Source organism: Ipomoea triloba, chromosome 7, assembly GCF_003576645.1.
Source record: "Ipomoea triloba cultivar NCNSP0323 chromosome 7, ASM357664v1".
Lineage (NCBI taxonomy): Eukaryota > Viridiplantae > Streptophyta > Magnoliopsida > Solanales > Convolvulaceae > Ipomoea > Ipomoea triloba.
This window is the reverse complement of record NC_044922.1, coordinates 4982959-5006471: the sequence shown is the minus strand read 5'-3', so window position 1 is coordinate 5006471 and position 23513 is coordinate 4982959. Positions and strand designations below refer to the sequence as shown.

General features: G+C 33.9%; 1 protein-coding gene across 1 annotated transcript; it reads left to right on the top strand.

Moving 5' to 3' along the window:
- Positions 1-17983: 17983 nt before the first annotated feature.
- On the top strand, positions 17984-21665 carry LOC116025298 (auxin efflux carrier component 3-like). Its single transcript, XM_031266488.1, has 6 exons — positions 17984-19344; positions 19430-19700; positions 19858-19943; positions 20484-20641; positions 20885-20961; positions 21071-21665. Exons 1-6 carry the CDS (start codon positions 18120-18122, stop codon positions 21135-21137), a joined length of 1884 nt encoding a protein of 627 aa, XP_031122348.1. The 5' UTR covers positions 17984-18119; the 3' UTR covers positions 21138-21665.
- Positions 21666-23513: the final 1848 nt, after the last annotated feature.

The window sequence follows — 23513 nt, the reverse complement described above, 5'->3', positions numbered from 1 at the left end:
CCAAGTTTACAGGAGAAAAAAACACACAAAACCCACCTCTTCCCAATTGTTAAAACACTCCTCACTAATTTTAAGATCTGAAAAAACTTATAAAAACTTACTTTTTAGGAAAGGCCTTGGTAATGTTGTGAACCCACAAATTGATGCATTTTACATAACAATCAATGTCACATCAACAACCTCGTTTAAGAAATCTATAAAAAATCTATAATGCTCCATAGCTCCATCCCAACATCCAATTCAACCTCACTCTCACATCCGCATGGTTATTATAGAACCCCATATCATCCACCTCCATATATACCCTCCCTCCATAGAAACGCTAACCCCCATGGTGTTTTGATTAATAAAATCAAATACTAGTTAATAAAAATTCTCTAAATCTAGTTCTTCAATATTAAGTTAGGAGAATAACAAAATCAACTAAAATTAAAAACAAATAAATGATTGTTAGGAATATAGCGGAATAATGCGGAAGCGAATAATCGAAAATTGAAAATTATAGAAGTTGAATAATAAGAAAATAATAGAAATGACAAATGGGTTAACTAAATGGGAAAATATAATAATATATATATTATAATCTTTCAAAAGGAGAATTACAAAGAATATATATATATTATATATATATAAGCTACGTGAGCACAAAGGAGGAAAGAAAGAATTCAATTGATGTAATGAATTGATGCATTAATTAATGATTTACAAAGCCCTACTTATACATGCTAAACAACGGAAGTTGCGGCATGCAAATGGAGATTCCAACATTTCGGTGACGACGTGCGACGCGGACAAACGCACAATATGCTGCATGGGAGACAATTGCGGCACTCATGTAATACAGGGTCTTCAAGTAATTTGAGCCACAGATTATATTCTAACAATCTCCACCTTGGATCAAATTTAACAATTGGAACACCCGACTAAATTCAAACATTGCTAATAGGAAGAGGCTTTGTAAGCATGTCTGCTGGATTCTCCAATGTGTGAACCTTCTGGATAACAATATCTCCCGCAGCTACAACATCTCGGATAAAATGGTATCTGACATCAATGTGTTTGGTTTTGGCATGATATGTATCATTCTTGGTGAGATGGATAGCACTTTGACTATCTGAGAACACAACGGTCTGACCTTGTGAAACACCAAGCTCCATAACCAAACCTCGTAGCCAAGTAGCTTCTTTGACACCCTCTGTTGCTGCAATGTATTCTGCCTCAGTCGTAGATAACGCAGCAATAGACTGAAGCGTAGCTTTCCAACTGATAGCACAATTACAAAGAGACGTCTGTCAAGATCATCACCATAATCAGAATCTACAAAGCCCACAATGTCAGTAGATGCAGAAGAACTCCGATCAAAAACCAAGCCCAAAGAGGAAGTACCCTTTAGGTACCGTAGAATCCATTTAACAGCGTTCCAATGTTCCTTACCAGGGTTGTGCATATAACGGTTCACAACACTTACAGCATGAGCCAAATCAAGTCTAGTGCACACCATAGCATACATAAGACTACCAACAGCACTAGAGTAAGGAACTTTTGACATATAAGCCACATCAACATCAGATTTAGGGCATAAATCAGAAGACAACTTAAAATGTGCACCAAGTGGAGTAGACACAGGCTTACAATTAGACATATTGAATCGATCAAGCACCTTCTCAACATACTTTTTCTGGGATAGATAAAGTTTACCAGCTTGACGATCCCTGTGTATCTCCATACCAAGAATCTTCTTTGCTGCACCAAGATCTTTCATCTCAAACTCATTGCTTAGTTGAGACTTCAACTTCTCAACAAGAGACATGTCAGGGGAAGCAATGAGCATATCATCAACATAAAGTAGAAGGTAGACAAAAGATCCATTAGAAAATTCTTTGAAATAGACACAACTGTCATATTGGCTTCTTGAGAATCCTTGCCCTAGCATACAAGCATCAAACCGCTTGTACCATTGCCTTGGAGCTTGCTTTAGCCCATAAAGAGACTTCTGCAGACGGCATACACAATGCTCACAAAATCGTAATTTACCCGTACCTGAACCGATGAGGCCTTTCTTGCTCAGGATATGCATGCCTTTCTCACTCATATGCCCCAGACGCATATGCCATAGTTGAGTGAGATCAGCATCAGACACCGATGAGGATACCGCAACTGAACCTGTCACTGTACTGCCATGCAACACGTACAAGCTTCCAGAATGAGAAGCTTTCATAAGAACAAGAGAGCCTTTAATAACTTTCAGAACTCCACCTTCAGCTGTGTACTTGCACCCCAGAGATTCCAAGGTGCCCAATGAAATCAGATTGCGTTTCAAATCAGGAATATACCGAACATTGGTAAGAGTCCTGATAACGTTATCATGAGTTTTGATATGAACACTTCCAATTCCACTAACCTTGCATTGGGCATCATTACCCATCAAGACAATTCCACCATCAACTGGTTCCAGAGAGATGAACCAATCTTTGTGTGGACACATGTGGAATGTACACCTAGAGTCCATAATCCACTCAGTGTCGCTCCGTTTGTCACCGGAGCTAACAGATAACATCACATCGCCTTCTGAATCACTCTCAACAACACTAGCTTCAGCAGACTTCTTTTCTCTCTCTTGTTTGTTCTTCAGTTTGAAGCATTCAGTCACATCATGACCATGCTTCTTGCAGTACTTACAGGATTTGTTGGACTTACGTCCTTTGGACTTGGATCTAGATTTTTTATTGCTAATCTCCGTTTCAACTGAACGACCCCTAACAGTCAAGCCTTCACCTTTGTCCTTAGACTTAGTTTCTAAGTCAAATTTTTCTTTGGACAATAGGTTCGACTTAACACTGTCGAAAGTTAGGGCTCCAAGAGAATTACCATACAGCATAATTTCTTTGAAATGCTTGTATGATGTAGGGAGAGAAACAAGCAATAAAATAGCACGATCCTCATCGTCAATTACGACATCAATATTTTCCAAGTCCAATAAAATAGAATTGAATTCATCCAAATGAGACTGAATTGAAGTACCTTCCGTCATACGGATTGTGTACAGCCGCTCCTTCAGGCGCAGCTTGTTCGCCAGAGATTTGTCCATGTAGCGCGAATCCAGCTCGGACCATAAACCTGACGTAGTCGTCTCACCTATCACCTCACGTAGAACCGATTTAGACAGGCACAACTGAATGGTTGAACGTGCCTTGTCATCTAAATCTTCCCAATCTTCATCTGTCATTGTAGTCGGTTTCTTCTTCTTCCCAGCTAGCGCTTTCTTCAAACCGTTCTGGGTCAGAACGGCTTCCATCTGAACCTTCCAGATAGAAAAGCTAATTTTCCCGTCGAACTTCTCGATATCGAACTTGGTAACAGTCGACATCTTTGAAAATAATTCTCAATTAAACCGCTCTGATACCACTTGTTAGGAATATAGCGGAATAATGCGGAAGCGAATAATCGAAAATTGAAAATTATAGAAGTTGAATAATAAGAAAATAATAGAAATGACAAATGGGTTAACTAAATGGGAAAATATAATAATATATAAATTATAATCTCTCAAAAGGAGAATTACAAAGAATATATATATATATTATATATATAAAAGCTACGTGAGCACAAAGGAGGAAAGAAAGAATTCAATTGATGTAATGAATTGATGCATTAATTAATGATTTACAAAGCCCTACTTATACATGCTAAACAACGGAAGTTGCGGCATGCAAATGGAGATTCCAACATTTCGGTGACGACGTGCGACGCGGACAAACGCACAATATGCTGCATGGGGAGACAATTGCGGCACTCATGTAATACAGGGTCTTCAAGTAATTTGAGCCACAGATTATATTCTAACAATGATAATAAACAATATTGGAAAAAGTATGGATTGAATCCTAATGAGAGGATTTTTTAGTGACTAAATTAAGGACATAATTTCTAGTATTTTAGTTCCGTCGTGTGAGAAATTACTATCCGATATAACCGTCACCATCGTGCATAACCATGTGATTAGATTGTGCAAATTATACTCTCTAGCAACTCACAAAATTCAACCAATTAAGTATAAACAATATAAAGTTCCCTAGAAAGTTACCCTCTCGTGTGACATCTTCTAGTGTATTTGCGATGCTTAAGTTAACGGCACTTTCATGCGTAATTAACAAACAAGAGAATCACATACAACTTCTTCTTTTTTTTTGACAAAAAGAATCACATACAACTTGATCAGACTTCTATGCAATTAGTAATTAGACAACACAAATAAAACACTTAAAGAAATAGAAATATTATAAACTCAATAGTTTAAGAATAACCTATATGAATTAATAAACTTCACAAGAATTGTACTCAAAAAAAAAAAAAAAAACACACTAATTTCATCTTTGCACACTTATGCTCAATTTTTTCAAATTTGAATTAAAAAATACTACTACTTTAATTTTTTTAAAATAATTCGATATGATAAGAAATTTAACCTCCTCATAACCTATGTGGAAAAAAAAAGGTGATGTTTTCTATATAACCAGAATGACATATTTCGAAAAGCAATGTAAATTTTAAAAATTCAAGAACTAAGCAAATAAAAACAATAATTTGGTTAATCTCGAGATTAATTAGCCAACCAAGACCAATTATATAGGAAAAGGCTTTGAAGTTCAAAAAGAGCATTAAGATAATGATATAGTAATGCTGTGGAATTCGGTTGCTTCTAGGCAGCCACGGTAATTCATATCATTTTCTTTATTTCTAGGGTGAGGGCTCCGCTCAACAATATCTTCCAACATCTATAGCTCAATAATTTTCTTGAGATTAGAACTCATGATCTGCTCGGATACTAATTATAAGAACTAAGTGTTACTTTTTTTTAAAAAAAAATATTTGCATAATAATAAACACGTGTCACGTTTCTAATGATAGAATGTTAGACTCGATCGTCCAAGCATCTGTAAAACAATTGAAATGACTTCTTTTACTACTAACCTCACTAGCTACTACATTGAAATGTGTCTAGGAAATTTCCTATCATATTTACATGTGGTGGAATTTGTTAGAGTCTCTTCCCAACTTGTAACCATCTTAAGTAAATTGTTAGATTAAAACAAACAGTAACACTAGCGATATCTTTCGGTGAATATCATTTTCACAATAAATAAATAAATAAATAAATAAGTGAAACTTTTACTAGCTAAAAATGCAAGTGCATTTACATGGTGTAAATTTTCCATTTTGGCACGGATTAAAATACTCTTTTGTACTTATAATACAAGAAATATCAAATTTACTAGCAAAAAAAATTCATAGGTAATTATAGAAATCTGTAGGTATTTAAGTTGTAAATATTTAATCCGTTACTAAATTTGTCGATATTTTGTTGTTTTACTATAGTGTTATATATCAAAATTTATCATAAACGGACAAATCTTTAAAAAGGGGTTGTTGTTGTTTATCCACCATTCCATATACCATTTGGTCTATTTTGGAGAAATTATCTACTGACTACTTTAACTTTAAGGAGTGCAAACGGTTCATGTGATTTTGAACATATATATATTATTTGCATGTTTAGTAAGAGAAAGAGATAATAAGGATTTGTAATTGGAATTAGAAAGATTCATTTTTTGGGCAAGTGTGATTAAGTAGTGGAGCAAAAGAATGGTTGTAGTGAAAGTGTAAAATCACGCAATGCAAGTAGTGCCTCGTTTTCAATCTTTTCATCCTTTTTCCTTTTTCCATAGTGGAATACAAGGTACACTGACACCAAGAGTAGCTAGTTGGCTTCATAATTGCTTTTCTTTTTTTCTTTCTTCTTTTTAAATTTTTGAAATAGTAAAAATAATTTTATTGTTGAAGTAAAAATGTTACAAGATATAATTAATGAGTATGCTACGAAAATTACAATACATCTCGTATCAAAGAAAATTAAATTCATTCATCGTTTTTTTTTAGTATTATTGACCCTGTTACAATGAAGTATCTGCCTCCACTAAGGCTCGAACCTCCCTTCCATATGTGAGTGTACACCAGGTGCCGCTTGACCACAAGGTCTTTGGCACTTATAGTGGAGTTTAGGTGTAGATTTTAGATTTGGAGTGGCATCAAGTATGGTGGTAGTGGTTTCTAGCTAGTTTAATTTAAAGTGTGATTTTGCAACAGATCGAATCTCCCGTCTCCTTCAAAATAGCATTTGCCCTATTTGGTAACATGGTTAGCATATTAGCTAATTTTGACTTATTTAATTTGACCATTATTAGCTGTTTGACTTGGTTAAACATTCAATATAAGTATTCAATTAATTAGCTTTTTGTAACATTTTATTACTCTAAAATACTAAAATTTAAAAAGCTACTCAAAGCAGCCTTTTTTTTCTACAATTAGCTAATGCTATCAACTAGTCAAACCACTAACTCAATCAGCTAACAGCTAACAACTATTTACCAAACACCCCCATAATCTCGAATGACTTGAAATAAAGATTAGAAGTTTTTAAGACCAGTGATGATACTTAGTCTACTAAGGGGCTCAATTTTGGCAACGTTTTGGACATCACAATTGACATGATAGCAACAACAATAGAAATCGCGCTTAAACTATATAAAATATATAAGCTGCTAGGATGTATGTAGGCCAAAGTCAGAGACGAGAATATTGAATAAATAAAACATTAACAACTAGCAACCTTTTATGTCTAATCATTGTGGTCATCTAAATTAATGTCCATGGAAGGCTAAAGATGCAAAGTCACAACTCTTACTAAGAGTTATAAAAGAAAATAAAATTAAAATAAATAATAAATAAAGCAAATTTGCAACTACCAACAACAATCTACTGATATCTTTTTGTCCAAATAGCAAATTTTCATCACCTCTCATAGCTCCTTTCACTTCCATCCCCTCATTCTCTAGTTAAAACCCTACAAAGTTTATCAACAACAATAATAGTCCATACATAGAGATATCAGAATATCTCCCTCTACTTTTCTTCTCTCTAAATTAATTGTTTATCTAATACTCCGTACTAGATTATAGAGAGATCCTCGCTCAGCTCGACTTTTCTTCCCCTGAATTAATTTCTTATATTATCTCTTTACTTTTCCTAGTTGTATCTTATCTGGTTGTTCTCATAAAAGATTGTAAATTAACAATAATCTTATTGTCTATACATAGAATTATAAAGTATATTTTAATCACATGGAGTAAAATTCGATTACAATTACATGAAAAAAAAAAATAATAATTATTTTTTTAATACTATTGGCTCATGTTCTATACTTTCTCTATCAGTTGCAGACTTGCAGCTTAAAGAGTCAAAAATCCCTGTGACTTTCCTTCAACAAAAGCCACAGAAATGCTATCTGAGCACAAGGTCAAGTGTTATAATTGTTAACAAACGCAATTCCCAGAACATATGCATGCAAAAAATGATATATATATACTGTAATTATCAAGAAACTATTAAAGAACAGTGATAATTGGAGAATGTTGTCCTTTCAATCGAATGACTTTCTGGGATTTGTAATATTTTTGTGTCCGGCAAGTGAAGACCCATCAGCATCTTAATGCTGATTTGGGGCATAGAAGAAAACAACTTTTTCAAATGTCGGTCGAGTAAGATTCTACACGTTATGTACATATAGAGATGTACAATAGGCAAAAACTTGTGTGAGACCGTCTCACCATGAGACGGGTCGGGTCGGGTCGGGTCAAGATGCAAATACAACACTTATATGCACAAATGTCATACTTATATGCTCAAATGTAATACTAATTAGGAATAAAATTTCTGTTACTTATTAGGGTAAATGTAATACTTTTAAGGAAAAATACAATACTTTTACATTTCGATTTAAAANATAGTGGAGTTTAGGTGTAGATTTTAGATTTGGAGTGGCATCAAGTATGGTGGTAGTGGTTTCTAGCTAGTTTAATTTAAAGTGTGATTTTGCAACAGATCGAATCTCCCGTCTCCTTCAAAATAGCATTTGCCCTATTTGGTAACATGGTTAGCATATTAGCTAATTTTGACTTATTTAATTTGACCATTATTAGCTGTTTGACTTGGTTAAACATTCAATATAAGTATTCAATTAATTAGCTTTTTGTAACATTTTATTACTCTAAAATACTAAAATTTAAAAAGCTACTCAAAGCAGCCTTTTTTTTCTACAATTAGCTAATGCTATCAACTAGTCAAACCACTAACTCAATCAGCTAACAGCTAACAACTATTTACCAAACACCCCCATAATCTCGAATGACTTGAAATAAAGATTAGAAGTTTTTAAGACCAGTGATGATACTTAGTCTACTAAGGGGCTCAATTTTGGCAACGTTTTGGACATCACAATTGACATGATAGCAACAACAATAGAAATCGCGCTTAAACTATATAAAATATATAAGCTGCTAGGATGTATGTAGGCCAAAGTCAGAGACGAGAATATTGAATAAATAAAACATTAACAACTAGCAACCTTTTATGTCTAATCATTGTGGTCATCTAAATTAATGTCCATGGAAGGCTAAAGATGCAAAGTCACAACTCTTACTAAGAGTTATAAAAGAAAATAAAATTAAAATAAATAATAAATAAAGCAAATTTGCAACTACCAACAACAATCTACTGATATCTTTTTGTCCAAATAGCAAATTTTCATCACCTCTCATAGCTCCTTTCACTTCCATCCCCTCATTCTCTAGTTAAAACCCTACAAAGTTTATCAACAACAATAATAGTCCATACATAGAGATATCAGAATATCTCCCTCTACTTTTCTTCTCTCTAAATTAATTGTTTATCTAATACTCCGTACTAGATTATAGAGAGATCCTCGCTCAGCTCGACTTTTCTTCCCCTGAATTAATTTCTTATATTATCTCTTTACTTTTCCTAGTTGTATCTTATCTGGTTGTTCTCATAAAAGATTGTAAATTAACAATAATCTTATTGTCTATACATAGAATTATAAAGTATATTTTAATCACATGGAGTAAAATTCGATTACAATTACATGAAAAAAAAAAATAATAATTATTTTTTTAATACTATTGGCTCATGTTCTATACTTTCTCTATCAGTTGCAGACTTGCAGCTTAAAGAGTCAAAAATCCCTGTGACTTTCCTTCAACAAAAGCCACAGAAATGCTATCTGAGCACAAGGTCAAGTGTTATAATTGTTAACAAACGCAATTCCCAGAACATATGCATGCAAAAAATGATATATATATACTGTAATTATCAAGAAACTATTAAAGAACAGTGATAATTGGAGAATGTTGTCCTTTCAATCGAATGACTTTCTGGGATTTGTAATATTTTTGTGTCCGGCAAGTGAAGACCCATCAGCATCTTAATGCTGATTTGGGGCATAGAAGAAAACAACTTTTTCAAATGTCGGTCGAGTAAGATTCTACACGTTATGTACATATAGAGATGTACAATAGGCAAAAACTTGTGTGAGACCGTCTCACCATGAGACGGGTCGGGTCGGGTCGGGTCAAGATGCAAATACAACACTTATATGCACAAATGTCATACTTATATGCTCAAATGTAATACTAATTAGGAATAAAATTTCTGTTACTTATTAGGGTAAATGTAATACTTTTAAGGAAAAATACAATACTTTTTAGGGTAAATGTAATACTTTTAAGGAAAAATACAATACTTTTACATTTCGATTTAAAAGTATTACATTTTTCTTCAAAAGTATTATATTTGCCCTTATAAGTATTACATTTTTCTTCAAAAGTATTATATTTGCCCTTATATGTGAGAGGCACTTGTCAACATTACTTATTATGAAAAATGTATTACTTTTTCTCTTATAAGTAACAAAAATTGTATTTTTGATTAGTGTTATATTTGAGCATATAAGTGTGAGATTTGCACATATAAGTATGACATTTGCATGGTGCTTTGACCCGACCCGATCCGTCTCACGAATAAGGATCCGTGAGACGGTCTCACACAAGTGTGACCCATAGTCAAGTATGTGCATGCATGTATGTATATATTTTTTGTGTATTTTATGACTATAATTAACAGGTTGAATATTATAGGTTAGGCGTAGACCAAGCTATACTCACGGACAGACCAAGATTCGCCAGAAGTGGTTGATTTGAATATCATTATTTTTCTAAAAGGAAATATAAGATTACATTTTAGTTTATAAGATACTAAGTGATAATCTAATGATCTAGTTGTTAAAATTAGAACTAATTTTGTCTTTAGTGACATTGCTATTTTTATTCATTCTTAGGCTGATTCGAGATGCTATCGCTCGCATTAAGGACTATCTTGCCTTCAGCACTTTTACGATTACTCATGTCTACCTTGGAGCCAATTCTGCTGCTGATGCACTTGCTTCTGTTGGCCTCTCTTGCACTAAGCCTATTGTATATATATCTTCCTTTTGATTTAATTTGGTGCCAGATACTATCCATTCCACTCTTTTGTATGATCTTTGGGGCGTTTTATCAATAAAATTTTTGCTTAAAAAAAGTTTAATGAAAAAATCGATCAATATAATTTCTCTATTTTTTCGTTTTCGTCACTTTTGATCCTCAATCATAACTTCTTGCAAATATTTGTTAGGGAGGAGAAAATTTTCATGATGTCTTAACCTCCAATTTTGATTTATGTCTTCTATAACTGTATAAACTTTGTAAGTAAGAGTCTGAAAATATATGATATAATTATATTATTACAAACAAATCATATAGGAGACTCTTAGTACAACAAATTAAGGATAAATTAATAAGATACCAACGTGTCGTTGTTACATACGATTTGATTGAATTGTGATTCAAATCAAACCTAATCATTCATGCATGCCGTGAGCTTAACAAACTTTGTAGGAGACTAGGAGTCTACCAAAATATATTATTTTCCATTTGATTGTCCAAAAAAAAAATGCTCTTCTCGTTTTTGACCAACATTGTTTTCACAATAATTAGATTCAAATTTTCTATTGGCTTTATTGACTCAAAATTAGGCTAGACTGATGCTAGAGAACTCCCATTTTGATTTGTGACACTATAGGTACACTCTCCCCAACTTGACAAAAGTAAAAGTAGGCCGATGTCCTTTACTTTCTCAATTTATGTAAAAGTAGTTGGATGGATTTGGGTAATCACGAGTTTGATTTTCGTTAGCATGCACCATTTTGATCGAGTCTATCGTACACAAAATTTTCTTAGTGTAATTTAACTTTCATATGTGATTTACGGACTATTTTACAGGAATAAAATTTACTCGATACACACCCTTAAATAGGAGGGCGCCAAAATAGAAAGAGACCGGACTTTGTGGTGAAATCTGATCAAGACAGCTTAAATGAGTAGCGATGGCATTCTTTGATTGATAATTTGCAAAAGAGATGTTTCCATTTTATATATTTGGTGTAACAATGTACATTAGTAAATATGGATGAAAATATGTCATGTCCCTCCATAGGGGCTCTAACAATAACAACAACAACAATAATGTTATTATTATTATTATTAAATAAGCATATGTTCACATGCTTAGGAAGCCCGTGAACACTAATCAGTAATTACATGTCTCAGTTACCATTGTTAATTATCTTCACGGTATTAGACAACGGACTTATGAGTCCCGTCGAAGGGCTCAAGTACCCTGTTGCCAAATACCATTGAGAGACAATAAGAGTAACGAGACTGCTAAACCCCTCTACATAGTCTTTTTTTTTTTTTTTAAACAATTGGGAGGTGTAAGAAGAGTTGGTGCAGTGTGTGTTGTGCACTAGCAACTCCCAACGAGTGTTGCACGCACTAGCAACGCCCTGACGAGTGTATGTAGTACTGTATGCGCCCGCTGAACACCTTGAAAATTAAAGTTTTTATTCTTTGTTTTTCAAAAAAGAAAAAAAAATTATCTTGCGAGGATCCCAAAAAAAAATCAAACGTTAAGGTTCTTATCATGCAATAATAATTCGACTAACTTGTACGTGGTAGACTTCCCGTGCATCTTTCACCAAACCTAACCTACTATAGAGTCTACACTCCAACCCGATAACACTACTATACCCAAAACTTGTACTTGGTGAACTTTGACTATGTGTATTAGAGTGGGATGAAGTGTATATTTTGATGGTATTAATAGCGAATGAGAGTAAAATGAAAATTAAGCAATAAATATAACGTACGTTTAATTTATAGTGAAAATCCCATTTTCTTCAAATAATCACTTTCCAAAAACTAGCCATAATAATATACATTATCTTGTATCCTTATAATAGTTGCTTAGAGAGCTCTAGTAAACATCAAGTCAGCCAACTGACTCGTACTTAACTTATTATGAGGGTAACCCTAGCCATTGCTCATGGTAGAGGTGTGTAGGACCATTACTCACGGGTGAGGGTGTGTATTGGATAAATTCTGCTCTTATGTAATAGCTCGAAAAGGTAAACAACACTAGAAATATCATGTACAATATGCTTAACCGAAAAGATGGTAATAAGAATTGAACTAGAAACTTCTACTATAAAAATCATACTTTACACACTAAATCACTCTTTACCGGCAGTTAAAAATCTTTTTTCAATATAATGAACAAATTGTATACATGTTTATTCGTTCAACTCATAAGCATATTCTAATCTGAAAAATTGGCAAATTATGATTCTATTCTTATCTCATTGCAAATTAAAATTTCATTAAGTGAATAGTATCTTTTATTCTGTTTATAATCTAATAATATTCTATGATAGCACGACTAAACTACATAACCTGGAAAAGGGAAGCTAGCCAATTTGTGTATCCATCAATATAAACAAACGAAATTATTTGTACAACGAAGAAAAAGCGTCCACGTCACCAGACATCCCACGCCATCAAATACCAGCCACGTTATCTACACGCAAATCCATGTTTCTTTAAAAACAATCCATACGGACCATGCTAGCGCTTTTTCCCCCGAGCTATGATGTGTATATGTACTTTAAATCAAAAATATATATAATATACTCTTGTATAATTAACATGATCACGGTTAGATTCAAGTTATGATTTAAATAGATTTGAATACTATAGAATCACATCCAATACACATGACATTAAGACAAGTTCTAATTTAAATCTGTCGCTAAGTTATTGCTATTCCATCACTAATTTAACAATGGAAAATGTCCGTCGCTATATAAGCATTTTTTGTATTTTTGGATACAGTAATTCTTTATACTAAAAAGGTATTGGTTAATACCCAATGATCAACAAATGCAACGTAAAAGGATGACATAGTAGTATTTGGACATATACCATCTCAGAGAACGTGAACGAATACTGTCAAAGCATATTTGAATTTTGACATTTTATCACGCTCTATAAATAGAACACAACTCTCCTTAAATTTATAAAAGAAGTAGAAAGAGTGTGAACAAAAGAGAAATTGATCCATGAGTACACAGTTTTCATCCAAGCATTCTAAACTTTAAAGAATCATCTAGGTTATGTCCAACTGTCTTTTAAGACAAAAACCTTTCTCTCTGTGGACTGTGTTTAGAAGGTTGAAGATTTTCAAATTACTCAAGACAACTTAGAAGATGACCCTTGGAGTTGGTAGATCAAGCACTGACGAATTAGTAACTTTAAAAAATTCCTTCAAAGAACTGTCAAGGAGTTAGCTAGTAAATAACATAGTTAGCTTTATTTGCAACTTGTGTGAAGCGCTATATTTCACTTGTATTTGTATAGTACTAGTGAAACCCTCTAATGTTAAAATGAGGATAGTAGAATAAGGAGTTCTTGAATCACTATAAAAACATATATTCAATCTCTCTTTATTTACTTGCATATCACTCCAAACAACACACATTGTCATACACGGTACAAAGCAATGCATAAAAGAAGCTACATTTGGTAACATAGTTAGCTTATCAGCAAACTTTAATTTGTCTTGTTTGAACACTATTAGTTGTCTGTGAAGAAGACAGCCATACGGGGTGGTTTTTTGTTTAAATAATATTTTAAGTTTTTAATAAATAAAAACTTAATTTGTTTTAAAAAAAATAAAATAAAATGGACACGTGTCAACACCGCATAGATTTAACATGCTAAACAAGTGAATTTAGATTTAATTGAACAATTTTATCGGTTTAGGAGACTTGAATGGAACCTTTTTTTTTTTTTTTACTTAGGAGACCCGATTGCACTATCCAGTTAACTTAGGGGTCAATTTGATATTTTTTTCCTAATTTAAATAACATTCAAATACAAGACTAGATATTTCACAAAACCATATATACCCTATATAGTGTATGAAAGTAATTAAACTTTAATACGGTTTGTGTTTTTTTTTTTTTTTAAGTACTCTAACTTTAGAGTACTTCATTAAATCTCAACTAATTCAAAGCTGAGCTACCATACTATTAAACTATATTTGAAAAAAAAAATCTCCCAACCCTTAATACTTTATTCAAAATCTCAAACCGAGATTTTTCTAAATACCTTTTTCTTTAATTAATGTTCATTACAAGTTACAACTTAGAAAACAACTACACTCTTAGCCACTTAATCAAGAAATCATTGCATCAATTTATTCTACGTTGTCAATTCATAGGCCCACCTCATTAAAACTATAAAATAAACAAAAATTCATTCAATGAGAAAAATAATTCATTTTTTTCCTCCTATCCAAGTCTAATCTAATTTAATTTGTGACTCCACTGGTCCCCATGCAGGAACTCCCAAGTCCCAGTTTCCAGTACAATCTTCGACCACAATCACCAACTCTCCCCATATGAGTTTATTATTATTATTATTATTATTATTATTATTATTGTTGTTGTTGTTGTTGTTGTTGTTGTTGTTGTTGTTATTGTTGTTGTTGTTGTTGTTATTATATACACGAGTTCCAAACAACTATATGCGCAGATGTATTTTTTTTAATTTAAAAATTATGGTGAGTATAATATAATCCATATATCTGAATTTATTCAATTATGTTAAAAATAATAATAATTTTAATTACAATACTAAGTCACAGATGTGACAAAATTCATTTCCCAGCTAACTTTTATATATGTGAGTGAATGAATCTAACCAATTATTACATAAGTTTTAATGCACGTTTATGGTAGATATATATGTAAATTTCGTAACGTTTCGCATAGGTAATATATATTGTACAAAATGATTGAAAATTCTTTTATACAATTATATTACATAGTCAATACTGCGAAATGATTTTAAATTGCCGTCATGCATGCAATTATATTCTTGCTTTTTAATATTTCAAATATAGTGCAAGATACAATATAATGATGATGACCTTAATTAATGAATTAAAGAATTGATCAGAAATTAAGGAATTGAACTATTAAGCAAGATATGACGCAGTCAATATTGCACAATGATTATAAGTTGTCTTTATACAGTTATATTCATGCTCTTTAATATTTCAAATACAGTGCAAGATAACCAGCTTGGTCTCAGAATACCCCATGGTCTGACAAAAAAATAAAGTGCAAGATAGATGGTAACCTTAATCAATGGATAAAAAAATGATTATAAATTAGGAAAAGTCGAGGAAAGTTGTTTTATTCAAACTTGTTAAGGAAGAGCCAACTATATATTATATGAGTAGAAAAGTGGATGATCAATTCATAGAATTAAAATATAATAAAGTTAGTTGTATGTTATGACTTTCACTAGGTAATATGTAATATGAAATAAGGTAATAATTTGCATGGCTCATCATGACACCACTATAATTATAACTTATATTGACCTAACTTAAAGGCAATATAGGGTATAATGAAGTTTGTGTGCATGCATGTTTGGGGATATCACAATATGAATTCTATGCAAATTATATATATATAGGGTTAGATTAATTAGGTGCGAATGTGATTTCAGGTGTGAAAGTGCAAATAATACATTTTTATATTAATGTATTTAACGGTTTTTTTAAGTAAAAATTTACACTTTAATGAGTAACGCACTTTTATATAGTAAATGTGAACTTTTATTAAAAAAAAAAAAAAGAAAAAAAAAAAGACTTGTTAAATTGTCACCATATAAATTCAAACCGATTAACTAAATTGAGATTGTGTTGACAATAATTGAAACCGTAATCTTTTGGTATCAAAATTATACTTCATACATTTAATCATCCCATTTAGAGTTGGAAATAATATTTTTAATTTCTAAAAGAAAATGACTAGTGGTATATTATAAATTTATAACTATAGGGGACAAGAAATTAATTAGAAAATGTTTTCTTGCATGTTGTTTTTCTAATAATGTTTTTTTGTATGCACTTAATTAAATGGTCATAAGTCAAAATAACTTATTATTAGTATATACAAAATATTCCTCAAATGGTGTCGTCATTCGTAATCTTGAATTTTTGAGCGTGACATTATTTTAATTTGTTGTCACGGACTGTATTATACAAGCCAGTGCCTTTTTATATTTGTTTTTTGTTATCATTAAATTATTTAAATATTTTTAGAATATAATAAACTAATAAGCTATTGTTTTTATAAATAAAATAAAATAAAAACTAACAAGCTGATGTATTTGTAGCTATTAAAATTGTTTTTTTTTTCTTTTCCTACTAGCACGAGGATGTCTCGAAAGTAATGATTTGAATTTCACCGAGAATGTATGGTATTTTAATTTCCAGCTGCATTATAATATATGATGATATATTACAATTTAAAAATTAAAAATAAAAATAAAATTTTCATATATACATAAACTTTTTTTTTATACAATTAGAGGTTTGTCCATGCGGTATTATTTAGAAGTTTTTAAATTTCTTAATAATGGTAAATAATTAATCTAGTAAAGATAATTTAGCTGAATATTTTATTAGATAATTATATTTATTTGGTATTTATGTTTTAATGTGATATAAGTAGTGATGGCATAAGCCTAATGGTCCAAAAACCGACAAAACATACTAAGAGTTAAATTCATCTTCTGGTCTAATAGCACCCGGTTACACCCCACATGAGAGGGGGTGAGTTCGAGCCTCAGTAGATGCGATATTGGCTCTTTGTGCTTCATGAGAAAGTAGTTCGAGCCTCAGTGGATGCGATATTAGCTCTTTGTGCTTGAAAAAGTAGTTATGAACAGATAGTGCATTGTAACAGAGACTTTGACCGCGACATGGAGATCTGATTATACTCAAAGTAAGCAGATCTCTTGTACATATCGCCAAAGATTATACTCAAAGTAAGTAGATCTCTTGTGCATATCGCCAAAGATTAAATCACAAAATTTGAACTTTGACCGCGATTATACTCAAAGTAAGTAGATCTCTTGTGCATATCGCCAACAATTAAATTCACAAAATTTGAACTTTGACCGCGACATGGAGATTATACTTAAAGTAAGTAGATCTCTTGTGCATACCGCCAAAGATTAAACTCAAAGTAAATAGATCTCTTGTGCATATAGCCAAAGATTAAATTCACAAAATTTGAACTTTGACTGCGTCATGGAGATTATATTCAAAGTAAGTAGATCTCTTATGCATATCGCATACTTAAGTTTGAGGCGTGAGGAATTTGACCTTTTGGGACAAGTTCAATGAATAATTATAACAACGGTTACAAATTAAATGAGTGTATTAAATGACAACAATTAAGAAGCTCAAATCGATCTTCTTAACCTATTAAGAAGCACAAATCATTATATTCATTAATAACTAGGAGAGTTAGCCAAAGACCTTGTGTGGTCTAGTAACATCCGGTTACACCCTCATATGAGAGGGGGTGAGCTCAAGTACTCATATTGACTCATGTGCAAAACTCTAAAAATTTATAGTGAACTTGACCTAACACCACCAAAAGGACCCATTATTTTCACATTTAGGATTTTTACAAGGAAAAAAAATCCTGTCCCTTTATTTTATATTCGTTGGACAAAATTTTACCCATAAATAGTATTTTAAAAAAAGAAAAAAATTAATATGTTGAGGCTATATATATATATGTTCTCATCAGTTTGAGTAATTTCACTCTCTTTCCTATCTCTCCTTCTCTGAACAGTACTGCTTTCACTGGTTCAGAGAACAAAAGTGTCAATCATTAAAGTTGCATATATAACGACTTTTTCTCTCCCCATTCTACCCTTCTTCTTCTCCGCCCTCGCCGGAAAATGATTTCGTGGCACGATCTCTACGTCGTCTTAACGGCGGTGATCCCTCTCTACGTCGCAATGATCCTAGCCTACGGCTCCGTCCGGTGGTGGAAAATCTTCACCCCCGACCAGTGCTCCGGCATAAACCGCTTCGTCGCCATTTTCGCCGTCCCGCTTCTCTCCTTCCACTTCATCTCCGCCAACAACCCCTACGCCATGAATTTCCGGTTCATCGCCGCCGATAGCCTCCAGAAAGTGATTATGCTCGCCGTTCTCGCCGTCTGGGCGAATTTCACGAAGAACGGGAGCTTGGAGTGGAGTATAACCATTTTTTCTCTCTCTACTCTTCCGAATACTTTGGTTATGGGGATTCCGCTTTTGATCGCGATGTACGGTGGAGATTCGGGGAGTTTGATGGTTCAGGTGGTTGTACTTCAGTGCATTATTTGGTATACTTTGCTGTTGTTTCTGTTTGAGTATCGCGGCGCGAAGATGCTGATAATGGAGCAGTTCCCGGAAACTGCGGCGTCGATTGTGGAGTTTAAAGTGGAGTCCGACGTGGTGTCTTTGGACGGTCAGGATTTCTTGGAGACGGACGCTGAGATTGGGAATGATGGGAAGCTCCACGTGACGGTTAGGAAGTCTAATGCTTCTAGAAGGTCCTTTGCGATGACTCCTCGCCCGTCGAATCTTACCGGCGCGGAGATTTATAGTTTGAGTACTTCTCGGAACCCGACGCCGAGAGGTTCGAATTTTAACCATAATGATTTTTACTCCATGATGGGGTTTCCGGGTCGGTTATCCAATTTCGGGCCGGCGGATATGTATTCGGTTCAATCCTCCCGGGGCCCCACTCCCCGGCCGTCGAATTTCGAGGAGAATTCCGCTCCCGCCGGAGCGATTGTCAACTCTTCAACAAAGTTCGGATTTATCCCCAACGCCGCCGCGGCTTCCTATCCCGCCCCGAACCCGGAAATCGCTTCAATGGCTCCGAAAGGGTCCAAGAAAGATGCGCCGGCGCCGGCGTCGCTACAGAGCAAAAGCAGCGGCCATGACGCGAAGGAGCTGCACATGTTCGTGTGGAGCTCGAGCGCGTCGCCGGTGTCGGAGGCCGCCGGCGGGCTCCACGTGTTCGGCGGCGGCGGGGCAGATTTCGGGGCAAACGAGCACTCGGGTCGGTCCGACGGAGCCAAAGAAATTCGGATGTTAGTCCCGGATCATCCTCAAAACGGGGAAACCAAACGTAAGTTCACATTAAAATATAAATTTTTGTAGGATTTAAAAAGATTAAATTTTTTTTTTTAAATCGTGTTTTTATATAATTGAAGCCATTACACAAAGTGGGGACTTTGGAATGGAAGACTACGCCTTCGGGGAAGAGAAAGGCGAGAGGGACGTGGCCGCGGCGGCACTGTCGAAACTGGGGTCCACCTCCCCCGGAAACCCGCCGGAAAATCAAGACTCCGGCGCCAGAAAACAGATGCCTCCGGCCAGCGTCATGACCCGTCTGATCTTAATCATGGTTTGGCGCAAGCTTATCCGAAACCCCAACACGTATTCCAGCCTCATTGGTCTGATTTGGTCGCTAGTAGAGTACCGGTAAGCTAATCACGGATTAAAGAATTCCATTTGTCCCACTTTTTTCCAACAATTGAATTTCATTTCCATCTGGTTTTGGCTAAAGTTTGTTTTTGAATTTCATTTTGGTTCCTTGTCTCTCTCTTTTCTCTCTCTATATGTATATATATATACGCAGCTGGGATGTTCACATGCCTAAAATCATAGAGAAGTCCATCTCCATCCTCTCTGATGCTGGCCTTGGAATGGCCATGTTTAGCTTAGGTATGTTTCCATGTTTAGCTTAGGTATGTAATCATACTCAGACTAATCTTCATTAGCATCGAACTGACCTAATTAAGGAATAAAATTTCATATAGGAAGGTATTTGAACTCTCGATCTCTCTTAAAGGATTAGAGTGCATGACCACTAACAACAATCAAGCTGATTTTTAGAATCTTAGTATCCTGCAATTTTCATATAAAAATATTTTTAATAATAATTTAGTTACTAAAATTTCAAACTAAAACCTTTTCTACATGAAGTATCTGAGTGGTTATGTAATTGTCATCGTATTTCAATAATGTTGACCATTCATTTTTGAGAAAATACTACAATAATAATAATCAACTCGATTAAAATAATTGGATTCGCGACACGTGGGCCCAGGGTCGTTGTCGTTAGTGGTCCGTTGATAGCCTTGCTCTAGTGCGGTGTACTGTTTATTAAAGACAGTTGAAATTTAATTAATTGAAGAAAAAAGAAAAAAATTATATATTTTTCATTCATGTTTTGATGATTGGGTTATTATTGTTCATTTGAAGGTCTGTTCATGGCGCTCCAGCCCAGGATAATCGCCTGTGGGAACACGGTGGCCGCCTTCGCCATGGCGGTGAGGTTCCTCACTGGCCCGGCAGTTATGGCGGCCGCTTCCATTGCTGTTGGCCTCCGTGGTACCCTCCTTCATGTCGCCATTGTACAGGTAATTATTAAGTTATAAGGTGTGACATTTTTTTTTTTTGCTACAAATGACAAAATTTAATGTTTCCTCTATTTATTGTTGGACTGCTGGGTCACTACAGGCCAGCTGCTCAGAATTGATTTTGTCCCAAAATAATTATATTCTTCACATTAATTTCTCAAGAATTTAATGTTTTTTGGTCACATCTTATATAGTTCTAATCATTGTATATATATGTACATGTTTATGTATCTTCAATTCTAGGCTGCTTTGCCACAAGGGATTGTCCCATTTGTGTTTGCTAAGGAGTACAATGTTCATCCTGCAATTCTCAGTACTGGGTAAGTTTTGTTAATATTATAATCGTTTCGAGAGAACAAACTTTTTAAACGATTTATTTCTCTTCTCTATTGTACTAACACAACCACATTATTTTTCAAATTATTACAGGGTTATTTTTGGGATGCTGATAGCGTTACCGATCACATTAGTATACTATATTCTTATGGGATTATAGATACCCGAGTTAAAAAGGAGTTTCTACGATCTGCAGAGAAATAGAGAAACTCGAAAATTGCGAAAATGGATGCAAAAAGCTTTGTGATCTTGAATGTCAATGGCTTCATGGATGGATAGTATACTATATACTAACTGCATATAATGGGAGAGAAAAAGATGACATCTTAGCAATGATGAAGAGAAATCAAATAATAAAAATAAAAATTAATATAATTAAGAATATTGCAGCCTCCAAAAAGCATGGAATTTTGACTAAGTTGAAGAAGCTGAGGGCCTTACTGTTGTAATTGGAGCAGACATTTCATATTGGATTTTCAACAATGGAGGAAAGCAAATGAAGATTATTAGTAAATGGGAGACAAGGGAGGAGCCATACAAGGAAGCAAAGGGTGATCATAATCATTATTATCATCATCATGCTTTATTTGAATTTCGATCTCTTGCTCATCTCAAGTATATGTAAAGTGTTAATTTGAAAATTTCTTCGATAGTTAAATATTGAAATGAGATTGATTTTGACTTCTCAGATTGATTGTCGGTAAAAAGAGTAGAAACTTATGGTAACCACATAGTCGTTACTATATTGATTCTTTACTATGACTTTATGTTAGTACGCTCACGTGTCAAAGAACCATCTTGACAATAATTGAGGAACTAATTTAGCAACTATATATGTGAAATAACTAAGTATATTTTGCATTTTTTTATAGCGATAGACCATATTAACCAATTGTCAATAATTAAGTGAATAAAATGTATTTTTTTTCGCAATTTTTGTTTAGAGCATGTAAAGAAACTTAATAAATCTCCATGTTATTAGAAAATTTTCAAGGAGAAGACACCTCTAATAGTAATATTTTCAGTCAAATTTAAATTTATGTTCATTTTATTGGAAGCTACTATCATTGTAATAGTAGTATTGTTTGAATAAAATAATAATTGATGCATACATACATACGTACATATAAATATTAATTATATTCTTCAAGTCTAACAACACTAATTAAATATTTAGTGCTAAAAATGTACTCTACTTTAAGCTCAATAAACATTATAATGCCAAATATATTAAACATAATACCCCGAGCACATGGTGTTAGATGATCATGATATATATGCTAATTTAATTAGCACTTTACCTCCAAAGTATAATTTATGATATAAAATCTTAATTGGAATTTTGTTACACAATAGTCGCAGTTCCACTCATCACCAAGCATATGATATAAAATTCAATAAAGTATATAGTTTACCTCTCATATGTGATTTGCAGGGTATACACAGGAGCGCGATATACCCAATACATACCCTTAAATAGTAGTTGCGTGTTTCCCTCCTCAACCAAAAAAAATTAATTAAACATTGAGTCACTTAACACTGATGGGGATTATTCCCCGATAGTTGTGCATGAATGATGGTCGGAAGCATATCCATTATGTGAGTGGAACTCGGATCGACCTTCGCCAACCTCTTACGATCATCCTCTCGACCATCTCAGTTACCGAGTTCCGCTAGAGGGTAGCATACGCAGGTGCTCCAGCAATCATCATGTCCCCGCCTAATCAGGTCGGGACCGACCTACCGACCTCTTCCAGCAGCAGAATACTGTACCCTCAAGAATATTAGGGCACGTGGTCAAGTTCCCTTGGGCCCCGGCCTGAGCCTATGCATGGTTCCAGGTGCCGTACATGCCACGAGACCGAAACATGTCCCCCCCCCCCGCTCTTCCCTATAAATACAAAATTTATTCCTAAGGGGGACTTTTTGCTACTCCTATATGCTAAGTATACACTCGGAAACCTATTGCCCACTGTCACTTATCTCGAGCTCCCTAACTTAAACGAATAAGCAGACTAGGTAAAAAAATCGTAATCAGATCTAGTACCGTATCTAGCTCGTAGGCTATACCGATCGTATAAACTACTCCCTCTGTCCCATTTTATGTGTCTGATTCGGTTAACGAGACTTGACTGAAGTTATTTTTAATTCAATTTTTCATAATATTAAGTTTAGTATTAATATACAAAATTTATATATTTAGAAACTACACTAAAAGTACTATTAAACACAAAAAAATCAAATTTAAAAATAATTAAAAAAATAAACAAAGAAGAAAGAGTTAGTCTGACCAATGAATAGTAAGTAAAACAGATAAAATGGGACAGAGGGAGTACATCAATATGAATTAATTTTTTTCTTCACAAACGAGAAGTTGGCTTTGGTTGGGGTTTGAGAGAAACGTGGGATATATATTAAAAGACATTAATCAAAAAGTAGTAGTATTAGACATTTGGACGGTGTGGATGGAATCCCATGAAAACTTGGGATAAAGATATTTAATACCCTTTACAATAAAGTAACAAACAAGTTTTTT